This window comes from Vespula pensylvanica, chromosome 18, assembly GCF_014466175.1.
Source record: "Vespula pensylvanica isolate Volc-1 chromosome 18, ASM1446617v1, whole genome shotgun sequence".
Classification (NCBI taxonomy): Eukaryota; Metazoa; Arthropoda; class Insecta; order Hymenoptera; family Vespidae; genus Vespula; species Vespula pensylvanica.
Window position 1 is genome coordinate 1241579 of NC_057702.1, and position 18326 is coordinate 1259904.

The 18326-nt window shown below is 30.3% G+C and overlaps 2 protein-coding genes across 5 annotated transcripts in view; one reads left to right on the top strand and one right to left on the bottom strand.

The window, feature by feature from the left end:
- Window positions 1-10862, top strand: part of LOC122635617 (metabotropic glutamate receptor 8-like) — a 37467-nt gene extending 26605 nt beyond the window's left edge. Inside the window, exons 7-18 of one of the 2 annotated variants that reach the window (XM_043826001.1) lie at window positions 4915-5069; window positions 5252-5500; window positions 6030-6185; window positions 6322-6448; window positions 6538-6649; window positions 7466-7689; window positions 8078-8358; window positions 8629-8933; window positions 9003-9128; window positions 9284-9431; window positions 9508-9737; window positions 9825-10862. In XM_043826001.1, the coding sequence (XP_043681936.1) occupies window positions 4915-5069; window positions 5252-5500; window positions 6030-6185; window positions 6322-6448; window positions 6538-6649; window positions 7466-7689; window positions 8078-8358; window positions 8629-8933; window positions 9003-9128; window positions 9284-9431; window positions 9508-9560 (1936 nt within the window). In that variant the 3' untranslated portion in view covers window positions 9561-9737; window positions 9825-10862. The remainder of the gene's footprint in view (window positions 1-4914; window positions 5070-5251; window positions 5501-6029; window positions 6186-6321; window positions 6449-6537; window positions 6650-7465; window positions 7690-8077; window positions 8359-8628; window positions 8934-9002; window positions 9129-9283; window positions 9432-9507; window positions 9738-9824) is intronic. The other variant, XM_043826002.1, reaches the window with a different exon arrangement.
- Window positions 10863-13397: 2535 nt separating this feature from the next.
- LOC122635619 (uncharacterized protein KIAA2013 homolog) lies at window positions 13398-16888 on the bottom strand. Of its 3 annotated transcripts, none has more exons than XM_043826008.1 (8): window positions 15884-16308; window positions 15334-15805; window positions 15021-15258; window positions 14691-14929; window positions 14395-14622; window positions 14044-14318; window positions 13808-13974; window positions 13398-13658 (listed from the first exon to the last, which is right to left on the bottom strand). In XM_043826008.1, the coding sequence occupies exons 1-8, from the start codon at window positions 16062-16064 to the stop codon at window positions 13641-13643; spliced, it is 1818 nt and encodes a 605-aa protein (XP_043681943.1). In that variant the 5' UTR covers window positions 16065-16308; the 3' UTR covers window positions 13398-13640. The 3 variants fall into 3 exon arrangements, with proteins under 3 accessions (XP_043681943.1, XP_043681942.1, XP_043681941.1); XM_043826007.1 differs by lacking the exon at window positions 13398-13658 and adding an exon at window positions 16788-16888 and having other exon boundaries at window positions 13779-13974; window positions 15884-16125; XM_043826006.1 differs by lacking the exon at window positions 13398-13658 and having other exon boundaries at window positions 13779-13974.
- Window positions 16889-18326: the final 1438 nt, after the last annotated feature.

Here is an 18326-nt window from a genome sequence, read left to right on the forward strand (position 1 = left end):
ATTGATTTCCTGCTTTTCAAGGAGTTATAATAATCTAGTTAGAAAAATATTGAATAAAAAATATAATAGCATATTAGTTTTATTTTTGAAAGACTTTTCTTATATTTGAAAATAATTTTTAAGAAACAAAGTTTTCTTCTAGAAATTATTTTTAAAGAAAAGTTGTTTTTTTTTTTAATTTAAACAAAGTTTTTTTATTTAGAAAAATAATTATTTAGAAATAGTTTTTTCTGGACATATTTTTAAAAAATGAGTAGACAGAATATTTTCATAGACTTGATCAAAACATTGAACGTATAGAAACAGCTAATATTTCTAAGCGAACAAAAATTGTTGTTTATTATATTACAAGAAAAAAATTAATAGCATAAAAAAAGATAGGTTTGTGTAAATTAAAAGTCGATAAACTCTAGATGATATAGATCGACCTCAAGAATTTTCTCTCTTTCTCTTTCTCTATCTATCTATCTATCTTTCTCTCCTACATTGTTTTCTCTAGTAATTAATTTCTGCCATGACCGATCAAGTATACCTCCGTTATTCCATCATTGATTTATGATGAACGATGTAAGTTCGTTCTGACGACAATGTTCTATGGGTAGGATCATTACTTTTTGTTTCACCCTTGACGTGCCCTCTCCTTCTACATAAGGACACAAAGCAAATGTTACTGTAAAAACTCTCCTCGTTTGACAGCTCTGCCAGTGAAATAAACTTTCGGCTATTTTTGAATGTTTTCAAACGAGACGTGAATAAAAAGAAGACGAAAGAGAAGAAAAAAGAGAAGTAGAGAGAAGAGAGAAAGAGAGGGAGAGAGAGAGAGAGAGAGAGAGAGAGAGAGAGAGAGAGAGACAAAAGGGTAAAGAATAAAATATTTGATACAATTTATAAATATATTACAAATGTTTTTGTATATTAGAAGAATATAAAAATGTGTATAAAAGAAACATCGATAACCTTTTATGATTTGATCTTTTATTTTATCTTTGAAAAATGAAATTATATTATGTATATATAACTATAATATTAAAGTTCAATGATATTATAAAGGGTTAACGATAAGAAGAAAAAAATATATAAAATAATAAGAGAGAGAGAGAGAGAGAGAAGAAAAAATCGGGATTGAATTTCGTGGTTATAAAAAGGAAGGAGCTTCGCAAGTGTCACAGCTTATCTTCTTAGGCATTGGCTGCTTATGTTAGATTATGGATCGCTCTGGATGCAGCCTGTGAAAAATGACGTTCGCTATATGTAGTATCGATTTTTAAACGTCGTCGTCGTTTAAACGACGTTATACGTGCGATGCTCTTCGACGTATCCTTCTCACTCGATTATTATCTATTCCGCGAGAATTCTCTTATTTTCCTTTTTTCTTAAGTATTTTTCCTTTTTTCTTCTTCTTCGTTAAATATCTGTCAGATTGACAGATGTGATAAAAATAGGTCGCTAGTTTTTACCGTTAAGATAATCTTAAATAATGTGTTCTCATTTGTCAATGCTCGAGAAGATTACCTTTCAACTATTATCTTTCTTTTGAATTGTCTTTTCTTTAGCTTGCACGTATCTGCCCAACATTTTTCGTTATTATTAACAAAGAGTTTTCTTTCTTTCTTTATCTTTAATATACGTTATCAAGGAAAAACCACTTTTAGGTAGGTCGCCATAGTGGCGTTAGCGGTTTTCATAAAACACACATCTCCAACCCCTTTTTTTGGCTAGTATCCAAATATCGGAGCAAACCGGCTGCTGCAGGAAGAAACATTCTTTTTCCACCTATCGACTTTAAATTTCAACCCCTCAAAAGGCTTCGTATCGACACGGATATCTTCGACCCGTCACCTTCTTTATCTCTATCCCTGTTTTCCTTTCGTTCCTTCTTCCCTTCCTTCCTTCCTTCCTTCCCTTTTTTTTCTTTTTCTCTAGGAAAAATCTCTCTTTATTTATACATGCCGTGCTCTCTCTTACGCGTACAATATATATTCCCTTCCGAACAAATGCAAGAGCTTTGCATTACAAAGGACGGAGTACTCTCTACCGGTCGCATCCTTTTCCTTGTTCTTCAACTTTTACGAATAATTTCATCTGTGAGATAAAAAACAAATGAAATAAAAAAGAAATGTTTTCCTACGCGATTAACGAAGTTTTTCTCTGTTTATTAATGTTTCTATTTTTCTTTTCAACGAGACTTTTCGTTTGATTTTGGAAGAATTTTCGATCTTTGATCATTCTAATGAGAGATGTCTAATTAATTGCAATGTTAATTGTATGTATGTAAATATATAGTTAAAAAATTCTAGGTTTGTAATTTTGTAATCTGAAAAAATAATTTTACAATCTAAAAAGTCTCGAAAGGCTTATATTGTACATGTATGTATAGTTAATAATGATGCGATCAATCTATAGAAAAAAAATGATTGTTTGTAAAAAATAATTCTGAACAATTTAAAGTTTCATTGTGTAAAAAAATAAATCTATAGAATTCATTTATCTTTTTCTTTTTCTTTTTTTTTTATTTTTGAAAGATTCGATAGCTGCATTTGTAAAAAAGTTTCCTTACTCAAAGTTGACATCGATTCGACTATAGGTTTTCTTTGGAATCTCATTCAAGAGTCAACAGTGTTCAAACTGTGATCTGTTTTTTAGATATACTAAAAGAACAAACAAAAGGATAATAATAATAATAGTAGTAATAATATTGTAGTAGTAAAAGAGAAAGAAGAAGAGGATCGATGTTCGAGTGTACACACGCCCTTTCTTCGCTCTTAACTTGAATCTCTCGTTCTTCGTCACGAAGAAAACAATGGGAGGTAGAGAGAAGGAGAAAGAGAAGAGGGTACTTATTCCCCTTTGCTCGGATAGTAATCCAGTGACCCCAATATCGTCCTCCAAATCGATTGCCCAAACACGTCCTGATATACCGTCTCCTTAGTATCGTCATCCCCTTTTTCGAAAGCGTTTCAAGACTGGCTTTCCTTCTCGTTCAAAGGATTATCTAGCAAAGAACTCTATTGACTAAAATACAACCAGTATTTTTAAAATGTATCTACTAGTGCCTTTTTTCATAGAAGCAGGTGTATTTTTTCTTTTTTTTTTTACTGCGATGAGAAAGAGAGAAAGAGAGTAGAAAATGTTATTTATATGAATATGAATTAAAAAAAAAGAAGGAATAATATACATCGTGGTCAATGTTAATAATAGAATATTAGAGTATTATTAGACATGTATATACATGGTAATATAATATGTAAATGAGAGCACATGTATATAAATAAATTATTTATTAGAACTTATTAATCAATGAAACATCGAGCTAGAGAAATTTGATAGATGCAGATAGAGAAAGAGAGAAAGAGAGAGAGAGAGACACTGTCAGAAGAAGAAGATCGATTCCAGCGTAATAAATAAACCGACGGACCTCAATTTGTCTTCCATACTGTGTTGAGATCCAATTAGCTAGCAAGCATCCTCATACTCCCACGCATCTCGTTCATAAGGTTAAAATACGTATTCGCAAAGTGGTACACATTATCAAAGGAGAACATGTACACGCGTACACGCATAATATGTATATCTATATATACATATATTTTATTAAAAATATCCAAATATTTTTTCAATCTAGTCTTTTTAATTTACATTCTTCGAAAATTCTAGTTATTGGGTTTATTAGTCAAAGTGTCAGATTGTTAACTCAATATTATCAGTAAACCGTGAAACACGTTCTTGTTTCCTCGAGAACGTCGATATGTGGTTGAAATTGATCTCATTTGTTAGCTCCACCTCTCTCCATCCCCTCTATTCCCTCTCTCCCTCTACCCTCATTTTGATAGTTTCAAATCGTATTGGACGTGAAAGCAGTGTGATTGAATTATTCGATTCTAACTTGTTAGAAACTCTGCTGTTATGCTTGCTTTGAAACGTAATTCTTCGAGACGTAGGTATACATAACTTGACTTTAGAATTTACTTTAGTATAGATACTATGTGGGTGTTAAATTAAAAAAAAAAAAAAAAAAAAAAACTTGTTTCTTTCGATATCCCAGTTGATATTACCCAATAATGGTGATAGTTATTATATACTTCTAGTCCGTATCAATTCTTAAAAAGGAAATCATTGAGAGAGTTCTTCTCAATCTTGTTTTCTGACGTAAACATACGTCGAAGAAAAGCCATTACTTCTTGAATTCGATTTTGATGGGCCATGCTTGATAAGTCCGACGATATAGGTTTTAAACTCGTTCTTCTTATCCGACTTGTATTGCTCTGATAGATCTTATTTTGATTTCTTTCAGTTCCTACTCTCATCCTCCTTCTCCCCATTCCTTTCCACAAATAAGAAAATAACAACGATATCTATGAGATATTTATAGATCGTTCGAAGAGAAGAGTATCTGTTAGAAATTTATCAAGTTATCATTCAATTTTGATTAAAATCTGAAGCGAATAAACATATTCTCTCACTTTAGCTATTATCAAAGTATAATTTTATCAGTATTGATATACTACTAATTATATTAAGTTGGTCAGGGGATGGGGGTGTCACTGTGTTCATATTCGAGGAACTAAACTGAAGACTATAATGACTAAAGTATCATAGATGGCCATACCACGTACCACACATGTACATATGTATGTTGAGAATAAGCTTAGAGTTTCCATGGAAACGTTTTCCAAAGCTTCCCAACACTAATAGCTGTTAACTCACTCTCTTTGGCTTTCTGGATATATTCCACTATATCCTTCCTGATAGATTAACTCATCAGTATCTCTGTGTATTCAGTTTTCTTGAATTAATCTAACTTTTTAGGAAGAAAAATAAAAAGAAGAAGAAGAAGGATGAATTGTAACGAAAGAATTGACGAAATTGAAGCTTATTTTATCGACGATATCATCCTTCTCGTTTGTTATGTTTCAGAAAACTTCTTCAAGCTACAGTGAGAGCCAATCGTACGGGTCACTTCATGTGGGTTGGTAGTGACTCTTGGGGCGCTAAAGTTTATCCGGTGAGAGATCAAGAATTTGCTGCGGAGGGTGCTATCACTATACTACCCTATAGAACTGCTCTTCAAGGTAATCTTATCGTTCAATCTTACTAGACAATGTCTAAGTAGCGTTTATAATACTATTGACATACAATTCAAATCGCACAAAATTTTTTGAGGTCTGATGTTCTTTTATCCATTTTTTTTTTATTATTACTATTAATGAAATGTACATATATTTTATTGTTACGTTTGTTATATCTTTTAAAGGTTTTGACGATTACTATCTTAATCTTCGACCAAGAATGGCTAATGAATGTCAAGGACAAAGTGAAAATAATGTACCACACAAATCATTACCCGGAAAAATAGTAAATTGTAGGAACATATGGTTCCGGGAGTTTTGGTCGCAACACCATAAATGCACTTTCAGTCAAAATGCTTCGACCGAAATGACGCGATGTACTGGTACTGAAGAACTTAAGGATTACGAACAAGAAGGACTAGTACCTTTTGTTGGTAAAATAATTTCATTAACTCGTAAAAATTGCTAATGGAATATTTGTAATAATATATAATAATATATAAAGTATACAATAAGTAGGTAATTACAATTTTGTAAATGAAAGAGACGATTATCTTGAAACAAAGGTAACACATCGTTCCATTTTTTCTTTTTTTCTTTTTTTTTTTTTTCATCAGACAATCGTGCCTCCTTTGTCTCTTTTAAAATAGCCTGGAGCACAGCCCTTAACCCGACGAATTCTTGAGACTTTAGATTACTACTCGCTAAAAATCCTGACCTGATTTTTTGTTAGGTTCTTTTTCTTTTTCTTTTTCGTCAAATGAAGAAGTCTTTCTTTTTCCTTTTTTTTTTTTAAGAGGTATTACAGATGAGAAACTTCCCTCTTTGTGTCACGTTCGGGAACAATATATCGATTGAATACATATAATAATATTTTATTATTATTATTATTATTATTATTATTGTTGTTATTGTTATTGTTATTATTATTGTTATTATTGTTCTTTATTATTATTCACATAGTTGATGCTGTATATGCAATGGCTCATGGAGTTCACAACGTAATAGAGGAAGAATGCGTAAATGAATTTACTGGAATGCATTATGTTTGCGAAGCTTTAAAGCCTGCACCCGATGGGCAACAACTTCTACAGTATATCCGAAACGTTACCTTCTTTGGTAAGGGTCGACATAAAGAGTCTCTAATAGTCTCTTTCCAATTGAATATTATTATATTGTTATATTATAATATTAATAGGAAAATTGTTTGCATATATTATACTGACAAGAACATATATATATTTTTTTTTTACAGGTCGTCAAGGTACAGAAATTAAATTCAATACCAATGGCGATGCCTACGGGTTTTATAATATTTATCAATATCAACGTAACGAAGAAAATCGTTTTGATTACACTTTGATTGGCACTTGGAAAGAAGAGTAAATTCTTTTTCTTTTTTGAAGGGTTTTTAACAATTGAATTTGGAGGATAAATTAATTGTAATATTTTTCTTTTTTTTAATTTTTAGATTGTTTTTTGAGATCAATATGACTAGATGGGCAACAGGAGCTGGTGAACTTCATATACCAAGAAGTTCCTGTAGTGATAATTGTCCTTTAGGTCACGTTAGAAATTTCCAGGTAGGAAATGATCCATTAGAAACATACACAAGGGAAAAAGAGAAAGATAATAAGAGAGAAAGATAAAAAAGAATTTTTAAGAGTTTTTTCGTATCTTTAAACTTGTGCCTTTAGGCTCATTTAAAAGTGGTGATATGATGCTTGAGCACGTAAACTCTGGAAAAAACACGAAGCCTGGAAGGAATGCAAACGAGTCGTTATTCTGAAGCAGTCTCTCTTTCCTTCTCACTCTCTCTTTCTCTCTCTCGTTTTTTCTCTTTTTTCTCTCAATAGCACGTTGCTAATTAACCTCGTAGTTTTCGTCATCGTGGTGTTTCTAATGTGAAGGTATTTTAAAAAAGAAAGAAGAAGAGAAAACAACTTTGTGTGATCGTTGCCACCTGTGGATATCTCTCGTTTCCTCATGATTACTTAAGTACTGTTAATTAAATTTTGATTGATCGACGTTATCATAAAATTATCTTCTGTTAATAACGATTCTGGCATATGATAGTTATCCTTGAAAATGAAAAGAAAATCTTGTCTATCGGTATTGAAAAAAGTTGTCAATATATTAATTGATATTATGCTATATTGTAAAAGGAAATAATAATAGTTATATACAATAATGATATATAGTATTTTTTATAATATTTTTATAATATTTATAAAATTATTATTTCCTTTTCTATTGTTTAAAAGGCAAATAACATTTGTAGATACGTTTATAGATACAGAACATTGATTTAGTTAGGTAGGTTTAATATCTATGAATAAACGAAGATATTAGATATAACAGAAAGAAATTAATTTTTAGCTTGATTTTTCTATTTACAGGAGGCATGTTGTTGGAGATGTGTAGCTTGTCGAGAAGATGCTTATGTGTTCAACGACACTTGCAGCAGTTGCGGACCTGGATACGCTCCTGACGAAACGAAAACAAGTTGCATCAAACTAACAGCCGAAGTTATATCATGGACGAGTCCTTGGGCATTGGTACCACTAGTTTTCGCTTCCATTGGCATTCTCAGTACCCTTTTCACAACGTTTGTATTCATTCGGTAGGTCACGTAATACTTCGTAAAAAAATAGCTTTGTTTAATTGAACAGAAGAGTAGATAAGGAGTTCGTGTTAAAAAAATATAAAGTGTTTTCTTCTTTTCTTCGTTTTCGTTGCAAAAACAAAGGGATAAAAAATCAACATGTGCTGAGATTTAATTGATTCAATTCAAGTGATTAATCGATGACATGGATTAAAAAAAAAAGAAGAAAATGTATCGATGTTATTTGAACATAGTGTACTGGGTAGTAATTAGAAATCGATCGAATCGTCCTAGTAATTACACCTTTTCTACTCTTAACGAATACTTGAAAAAGAAGCCGACAATCAAAGTATAATGATCGTAAATATGATCAGGTTTTAGCTTACTTAAAATACTTTTCTTTTAGATTCAATCGTACCCCAGTGATCATGGCTTCTGGTCGAGAACTATGTTACGTTCTACTCGTTGGGATTTTATCTTGTTACGGGATGAGCTTCATTATACTGAGCAAACCAACAACATGGAATTGCACGTATCTTCGTATTGGTCTAGGCCTTTGCTTGAGTATTTGTTACAGTGCAATACTCACCAAGACTAATCGTATTTCACGTATATTTAATCAAGGTACGAAAAGTATCAAAAGACCTTCATACACGTCACCAAAGAGTCAAGTTGTTATTGCTATCGGTGAGTACGTGCTATCCGAATTAACGATTGATCTGTGAATAAAATTGGATTACAAACTAAAAACAAAATCAAATCAAATTAAATGTAAGTCGGGAAGTTGCACTGGACGATTCGCAATTGCTCGAGCAAACAAACAAATTTGACAAAGATACATTTTATCGACAGATCTTCCATCGTTATAAAATTAAATCAAATTGATGGGGTAGTCACACGTTGGCCGTTCGTGCCGTTCGAGCTTGATCCTGAATTACGTAACTCCCGTTTTTGTAGGGATCACTGCAGTCCAACTGATCGGTGCCATCGTTTGGCTGATTATCGAACCACCTGACACTACAGAGATCCATCCGTATCCACTCTCAGCTGTATTAACATGTCGTGTCTCAACGTTCTCTTTGATGATGTCTCTTGTATATAACATGTTCCTCATACTGATGTGTACTTTGTACGCATTTAAAACAAGGAAAATACCAGAGAACTTCAACGAAGCTAAGTACATTGGTTTTACCATGTATTCTACCTGTATAGTCTGGCTTGCCTTTGTACCGATTTACTTTGGTTCGAAGAATGACTACAAGGTATCTAGCAAGTTGATCATTCAAAGAAAATCATTTACAGGAAGATTTACAGAAGTTTATTCCAAATAGGTCCAAATAGCAAGCATGTGTATGTGTATCAACATCTCTGCGTCCGTTGCTCTTGGCTGTCTGTTCACACCAAAGGTTTATCTTGTATTATTTCAACCTTACAAAAATGTACGACCTGGTCCTAACGTGAGTACAAAATAATTCTAAAAAATCAAGTAAAAATTAATATAAATGTTAAAAATAATTTATTTATAATAATACGATACGCACCAGAGTATATAGAAATAAAATTTGACCTTATTAATTATTAAATGAATTATTAAATATAAATTTTAATACAGCCAGGAGGTGTTCATAGTAGTAATAGACCAACATTCATGATGCGATTTTCGGGTGCGAGGAGTCAAACGATGCAGAGCATGACCTCAGGATCACGTAGCAGCCCTCCCCCATCACGAGCATCTCGAAGTGAGCAAAAGCATCCAAATGGTAATGGAAAAAAAATTCTTATTACAGACCTAACAATCGGAGAATTTTTTATTCAACTTATCCGATTTGCAATTAGGTGAAACTCAAGCACTAGCAAGCCCGTCAGTCGAAGAGACATCAGTTAGCTAGGTCGCTCTCATACACCTCCCTCCTTGTCCAGAGCATCGTCCGAAGATGCATGAGACTGAGGTGGAGGTGTATGTCGATGAAGAAATCGTAAGAAATACAGAGAAACTCTCGATCGTTAGCGAATTATCAGAGTTGCCAGATGTGCCGAGTCCTGACGAGGACTATGACCTTGAACAGGTTCGAAATCTATCTATCATTTATTCTGACGTTAAGAAAAAGTCATAAATGATTCTTTAAATGCGTTCACAATTTCTTTTCGTTTAGGTAACTACGCCGATCAACAGCATCTCTGAAAAGATAGATGTCTCTACGAAATTGAACGATCGTTTGAACGAGGAACATATTGGACGTATCTATAGTGCATCTCCAACATTCTCCGATTTTTCATCATAGTGGTCGACGTCAATCGTTTCTTCATTTCGTCGAATTATTCAATTATGATCTATACTCGAGTGCAACTTCGTACTCTCGAGATAAAGTAGTATAAAGAAATCTTTTTACTATTTCAATCGGTAAGTATGACTATAAAATCGTCCAAAAACACTTTTCAAGAAATTTCGCAAATGTTTTAAGGTTCTAATCAAACATATGTATTCGTACGCATATGTAATGACCTAATCGTTCATTCATAAATGATATTTTTCATAGTCATTTCTCTCGTTGACATCTTCGAATATACTTCAGAAAACGGATTAACGATACTTGGTTCGTTTTTATGAGAACAATTTTGATCCTAATTATTCGTTTTTATCATCCATTTATAGGGCGAAATGTTTCTGTAAAATATATGATATATGATATACAATTGATTTTTCAATCGCGTTAAACGCAATTATAATTAATTATCACGTCCGATAATTAAGACGATATTGTACAGAGTTAGAAGCAAATTCCCACTTGCAGCACGATAAGAATTGCTAGGTAAGAGAAGAAACACTATGAATAATGATGATAACGATAGTTTTTAATTCTATAAATATTATTGATGATCGTGTCTATATTCGTAGTAAGAGAAATTAATAGGTATAAAGAAAAATTCGATTTTCCATGTTTCTTTCAATATTGATTTTTTTTTTGCAGAAATACTATTGCATATCGAAAAAAAAAAGAAAATGGATTTAACTATAGGACTATAAGCGTCAAATATAAGGCTCTTAAATATTTTCACGAACATCGATTTTAAAATATTTCTTCCTGAATCGCCTGTATTTCATATTTTTATTGCATCGTCTGTCTCGAAAAGCACTGCTGTTTTTTTGTATGATACTATTTAATAGAATCTTTATATTAGAACAAAAGAAATATTAGATAAATTATTATATAACATAATTTTGTTTATGAAAAAATTGAATTGGCATAGTATATATTATATATATGTACATTGTATATAATACCAAATCATTGATAGCTTTCTTTACAAAAAAATATTTGCATTCTATAGAATATTATTATATAAACAATATTGGTAATAAGGAGATGATTATTTTATAAAAAAATAAATGGAAAACAAACAAAATTAAAAACGTCAATGTTTCGACGTGCCAAAAGAAATATAATGGACGATAGATTTCAATTAGAAACAAAGGAAGAAGAAAAAAAATAGTAGAAGATCATATTGAACTTCGTAACTGCAACGAAAATGAACATGTGTTATAATAGAGTACTGCATGTGTAAATGTAAAACACCATATATTCGTGATGTAAAGTAAGCAACGTAGTTACATCACTTAAATGCAATTTTTGCAGATTAACAATAATGTATAATCTCTTGAAAATCCATTGATTATATATTATATATATAATCGATATATATTAGCCGGTGATTTAGAAAGTAATCTGTTATATATATATTTTTCGTTTTGAGATTTTTTTGAAATTTTGGTTTGAATCATTACAAAAATTTTTTTTTCTATAATGAGACGAACAGAAAAAATAAGTATGTTTATTCTTAGAAAGAAAAAAAAAAGAAATCTCTTATGTAATTTTCATATTTTAAAAATAAGGTGTCAAAAAGTATATTTTTTAATATCTCAAATAATTTAGACCACTTTCATAATCACCGACTCGTGTACACACACAAACACACACACACACACACACACACACACACACACACATGACTGCCGGCGATAATAAAATTTAATTAACAGTAGAAGAAAAATTTTTTAAATAATTCATGTAAATATTAGAGTATAGTTATATATTATAGTAAATGAGATATTAATTGTTGATAATTATAGTAGCGAAGAGTTATGTTACTTTTCGTACAAAACATTTTAATACGAATCAAAAAAAGAAGAAAGAAGCAAAAAAGGAAATAGGAGGAAAATATATGGATTTATAATGATTCGTAGTTGTGAACAAACAACTATTCTTCCTATTGACAAATTATCTCGGCTATATTAAACATTTTTCTTTACAAGAGACAGTTTCAAAAATAATATTCCTATTTGAAAATGATCAAATTTCATTGATAATTATATATATACACATATATAATAAACAAAAAAGTACACGAAATTTACTACTAACAATTGTGCCATTATAATATATACATTCATAATTCGCGCGTAATAGAGTAAGAACGAGATCACGTGGCAACACTGAAGATCAAAACAAGTATTGTTTACGATCTATAATTTTCGTTTGTACGAACGAAATTTAATATTTATTGTGCCAAACAATCGTTAGCTGTTTAATCAGAAGCAGATTAATCTTCGACCTAGTCGAAATATATACGTATATTAGGTAAGAACGTAAAAATTTAATAAATTATTTGTTAATACATTTTGTATATGTACGTATATATATATATATAAGTTAGAAAAATAGGATGCAAAAATTAAATGTGAAGAAAATGATGGCCAAAAATCAAAAGGAATATATGTATTCGTTTAAATTTTGTAGATGCACATTCTTGATGTGTATATACATATATATATATTATTATTATTATTTGCATTCATGACGAAATTACATTGTGCATTTCCGGTGCATAATTCGTTTCAAATTGCACTTAGTCATTAGTGTTATTAAAAGATTCGTGTTTAATAGAGTGAAAATCAAATGGTGGAAGAAAAAAAATCAAATCCTACATAGTCTAAATACATAAAACATAAATAAATAAAAGATTGCAGACAGAATCTTTGCTAAATAAAAAAACGATTTTACATATTCTAAATAATATAAACGATATACGATATAAATTAAAAAGTAAAAGTAAAAGAATATATTGGAGAGCATAATTAAGAGTTATAATTAATGTGATACACAATTAAACATTATGTATACTTATTAATAATTAATATTGCTAGTATGATCACTAGAATCATGTCTTTTATATGTAAATATAATTATAGACAAAAAAAAAAAGAGAAAAAAATAATGGTAACAATGTTCGAATTTCACATACATTGGTGGACGTATCAAGTTCCTTCACAAGTAAAAATGATTAAGCCTAATTGATTAGCCAGTTATATAGACATCAAGAATGATTTTCTAATCTTTTACATATTTCATTCATTAAATACTTTGCTGATTACAACAGGAAAATAAATCACTCGCAAATGTGAAAATTTTCTGTTTTTTGGCAGGAAAGTATGAGCCAAAGACTTACATATAATAATAATAATAATAATAATAATAATAATAATAATAATAATAATAATAACAATAATAACAATAATAACAATAATAATAATAATAATAGAAAAGTATCGCCAATGTATTAATAAGAAATATAAATTACTATACCAAAGGTGCATCATTGAAAAGTATATATATAAATATATACACATTTCCAAATATCATAGATTTAGAAAAAAGATTTTTCATTACGTTTGCAAATTAAATATATGTCTATTAAATAAAAATGGATAATTTATGAACTTTTAAAAGTATTATAAATTTTTTACAAATTCTAATAAGGCATGATCTCATGTTATTTTCTACTTTTATAGCAATGATTCTATAAATATCCTTTATGATCCGATTTTTGGTTTTTCTCTTCAATTTTTGGAATGATTATTTTTTAAATTTAACAAAAAATAAAAATAGCATATATAATCTTATTTTGAAGTATCAAACACATCTTTGTTTCTGTAAAAAGAAATAACTTTAAATAACAGAATATATATATATATATATATATATATATATATATATATATACACACATATATTATAATAGACACATAGTATCGGTAATAAAATAACTATATACAATGTTTAAGCTTTATTATATCGTACTTTTTGTCGATCTTGATGACCATAATATTCATTCAGTATTAATTTACAAAGGAACAAATGAAAAACAATGATGAGAAAACATATACTAATCCAGAAAAGAGTAGGTAAACCTCCAAGTTGATGGCCATGCTTATGTAAAGCCATTACATGATGATCGTGAGCTGGAGCTATAAAAAAACAAGAAGTATAATATTTCACATATTCGTATCATCTTATAAATATATATTAATACATACCATCGTCTACAGCATGAACGTGTAAAGCATTTCGTAAATCTTGCATGTGTTGATAGTCAGATGTTATATAAAGTATAGCAGTCAATGGCTTGGTTAATTTTACCGGAAAATTAGTATAAGTTTGACTTAAAGAAACCGGTGCATCTAAACAACCTGCATCGCATCCAAAATATACGCTGTCACTTTTGTCTAAGGCTACTCCCAAAATTGCACGATTATCTTCTCCTACTGTTACTGATATATTTACATGAGTTACGTTACCATAACTTATTCGTCTGCAAACGCAAAAAAAAAATATATAAAAGAATGGATTTTTTTTTTATATAGTATTTTATATATTTGATATCATACCTAAATAAGTAATCTCGATGGAGATATTGTGGATCAATATTAAACTCCAGATGTTGATTGGTAAATCTTAAACCTCCAAGGCTTAAAACAATAGCTTGCTGTACTGCTGGAGGACCTCCTATCATTAAATGATGACAGCTTCGTTTTTCTAAAGTTAATAACCATGCATCAACAATCTCATTTACACTGTCAATTGATGAAGTTTCTTTCCATAATTTGGGAGCATCTCTAAAAATATACATTCTTCATTGTCCAATATTTTTAGATGATATAGAAAAAAATTTTTAATATATTACAATGTGTGATGACCATGATAGCAACCCTCGTTTGTTGTAATTTTTTTTTCTACATCTACGAGGCCTCGTGGAATTTGAGAAAGCACCAAATACATTGTAGAATTTATTTTATGACCATTAATAGCTCCTGCAGCTTTAGAATCACTTATTCTAAAACCAGTAGACCAATAACTTTGCCACATTTTTACATGTTCTTCTTTTAAACCTTTCTGTTGTTGTACTATTGCTTTTTTTAATATCTACATTAAATAAAATAAATATATAAATTCAATTATATAAATGACAAGTAAAAAATAGACATTGTCTATAATGTTTAGAAGCAATACTTACATCTATTGCTTTCCTTTTAGTTACATCTCTTTCAATATGATATCGTTCTGATGAAACTGGTTCACTGTATTGTATGCTTGTAAGAAATTCAAGTTTTATGGTACTTCTTGCTTTAATTTGTATTATTTTCGGTGGATCTTTATAAACTATGGATATCACAATAACTTTATTTGAATCAGATAGAGAAATGAATCCAGATATTAAGTTATACTCGTGACTAAAACCATCCACTTGTATCCTAGATGAATAAATAGTTATTATATGTAACAAAGTTGAGTAGACAAAACTTATACAAGTTGATATTAATATTTACTTAATTGTTTCTAATCGTGAATTAGCCCAATGTGCAGCAGTTAATGGTTTCAATGGTATCTCTTGAGAGAGTGATGTAGGATTAACAATTTTCACATCCTGCACTAATATTGCATCTAAAACTCGATGAGCATAATATTGAAAACTCAAGTGGTAACCTTCTCTGAGACATTGATACTTATGAACAATTCCAGTTGTGAAATGAGTGACAGTAGCTTCGCTATAAAAACTATTTTCGTATAAAGGATGAGAGACTAATGGTTGCCATTGTATAGGTAATAATAAAGCTCTGCCATGTTTAATATACATCCAACCCTCTGGTGAGACAGGTATGCCAAATACTCCATTGCCTATATATGGCAAGTATTGATGTTCTTTTTCTAAAGGTGGATCATGAAGTATATTTACATTATATTCTGCTGCATCAAAGTAAAAAGTAGCTAATCTCTCCGTCATACAATGATGTTCGAATGCTATAAAAAAAATAATTCTTTAAAATTATATATCAATCTTGTAATTTGGCCTTTAAATTTGGCCTGAGTTAATATTACCTTCTATTGGTTCTCTGGCTGTAGAAAAAAGCCATTGTGCAAATTGTGGTCCAAAATATAGAAGTACGCCGCCGCAGATAAGAATAAAAAGTAAAAGTTTACGATAAGAGTAATTAACGTCTATCAAACGACGTATACGTTTTCCAAATTCACGGGCATCCAGCATGCCACCTGTTCTCATCGTAAAAACGATGATGCTTAGAAATTGCAGGCGTTTTTCTCAAACTGCTTGAAAACATAACCTTTAGGAATCGAAGATCTTAATATGAACAAAAATAATTTATTATTAACGTTTCGTAATCATTTTATTATTAGTATCTAAGCTAAAAAAAACCGATTTAATTAACAATTTTTTATTACACTTCTACGTAAAATTTGTAATAACATCATTTGTCTACCATTATAAGTAAACAATAGAAAAAATTACTAACATCTGTGACATGTGTGACGTAAGATTATACGCTGTCCACTTCACGTGAGTGGACACTGCACTATCGGATTTTTGAGCTACTAATCGAGATAACTCGATTATTTCAGATACACCAATCAGAATCGTTCGCTCTTGTATCGTTTCATTGATAGGTTTATTTCGAAAAATCGATATATATATCGAACTTTTTAAAAAAGACCGCAAAAGCTTCTATTTAATTGCTATAATCAATTGAATTCTCTTTTTTACAAAACGATAAGTTGAAATAAATAAATGTATTATATATATATACTTTTTCTATAAGTGTATATTATATATATATACACTTATTTTAAAATCAAGATAAATATTAATTTCTAATGTGTCTCTTTTTAATCATGCGTTATAGTTATGATATTTTATAATTAGAATATTTTCTAAAATAAAAAATATCTATTATTAAAAAAATTTTAGTAAAAAAATATCATAGCTTACTTTACTCGAATTTCTATCGAGAAGGACGGTAACTATCGTGGTTCCCGCGGCACTTCCCGCACATCCTCTTGTCATTTGGGATACTCCCCTCCATCCTACCTAATATCTAATATTAATAGCAAAACGGATCTACTCGGAAAATGTAAAATTAGCATTGATTATAAATGAAATTTCAAATAATTCTTATCGCTATTAAATTTTCTTTATTAATTTGAAAATTACCTCAAATAAAAAATTCACATATGTATATTTCAATGTTATTAAAAGACAATTACTTTGAAAAATTCAATTGTTACAGATCAACAAATCTTGGAAAAAACATAAGGATTTGTACATTTCTTTTTTCTTATTTTTATCTCGTAATTATTGTTGAAATTAGAAAAAAAAACAAACAAAAAAAAATGTATCATATCAAATATTTTCGTCTAACTTTGAAATATGTTTATACAGTGTCAAGCGTTACCAATCTATACGATGGACTGTACCGAGAACGGATGCAGGGATAGATCGGTGTCACGTGGACCCTCCGGATATACCAGCTTCCTAGTCTTGCTCGCCTACTTTATCATTATTTCGTTTCATCGGAAATGTTCCGATACTGGTAAGGACATCCGTATACTTTTCTCCGCTACCTTTATTTTTAATATTCATCTGTAAAAAATTCAAATTTAAAAAACAATAGTCTTGAGATAAACCCATAGAAACATATTGCATATATTTCATACAAATTATTAAATTAAAAAAAAAATTCTTATTAAGATCTTTTTTTTATGCGTGTGACTAATACGTAATATTGATATTAATGGGACGATACCAAGTCCACGTACGAAGCGTCATTTTCCTGGTAGCTTATAGGCAGACGTAGATCCGGATAGACTCATGGAACTACTCACTCCGAGCGTATCCCTAAACCTCCTGCCCTAAATCCATCCGGATTCTACTCCCTACCATGAACATGAAGCATCAGTCAACTACAAGCAACGCATGGTGGTGGATTGGTTCGAAAGCAAGGTCGATTCCCGCGTTCTCATTTCCATCGTTAAGTTCCTCCCCTTGAAGAACCATTACCCCCTTCCCTATCAAAAATCCCTTCGATCAAGCTCACCCTTCTCCATTTCGAAACGATTTTTATTTCCTCATATAATAAAATATACCAATAATATAATAATGATAAATGAACAATAATAATGATAAAGGGAGGGTGTAGGGTATCAAAAAATAAAAAAAATAGTAATGAGAGGTATAATGATAAATATCTATGTTATTATATTATAATTATCTGTCTCTGTCTCTCTTTTTCCATTTAAAATTATTTTAATACTAATTGTAATCTTTTTTTATAGGATGAATAAAGTGAAGGATTTAATGATAATAAAATATGAGGAAGAAAAGAGAAAAAAGATATTACGGAAGTAGGTAAGTTTGAAAGGATGTTGTAAAATAGGAGGAAGAAACGGATGAAGCGCAGAGACTGTGTATGGCTATTGATACGCGAAGTCATGAAGTGGAGGGCTTCGCACAAACTAGCAGAGCGATGTC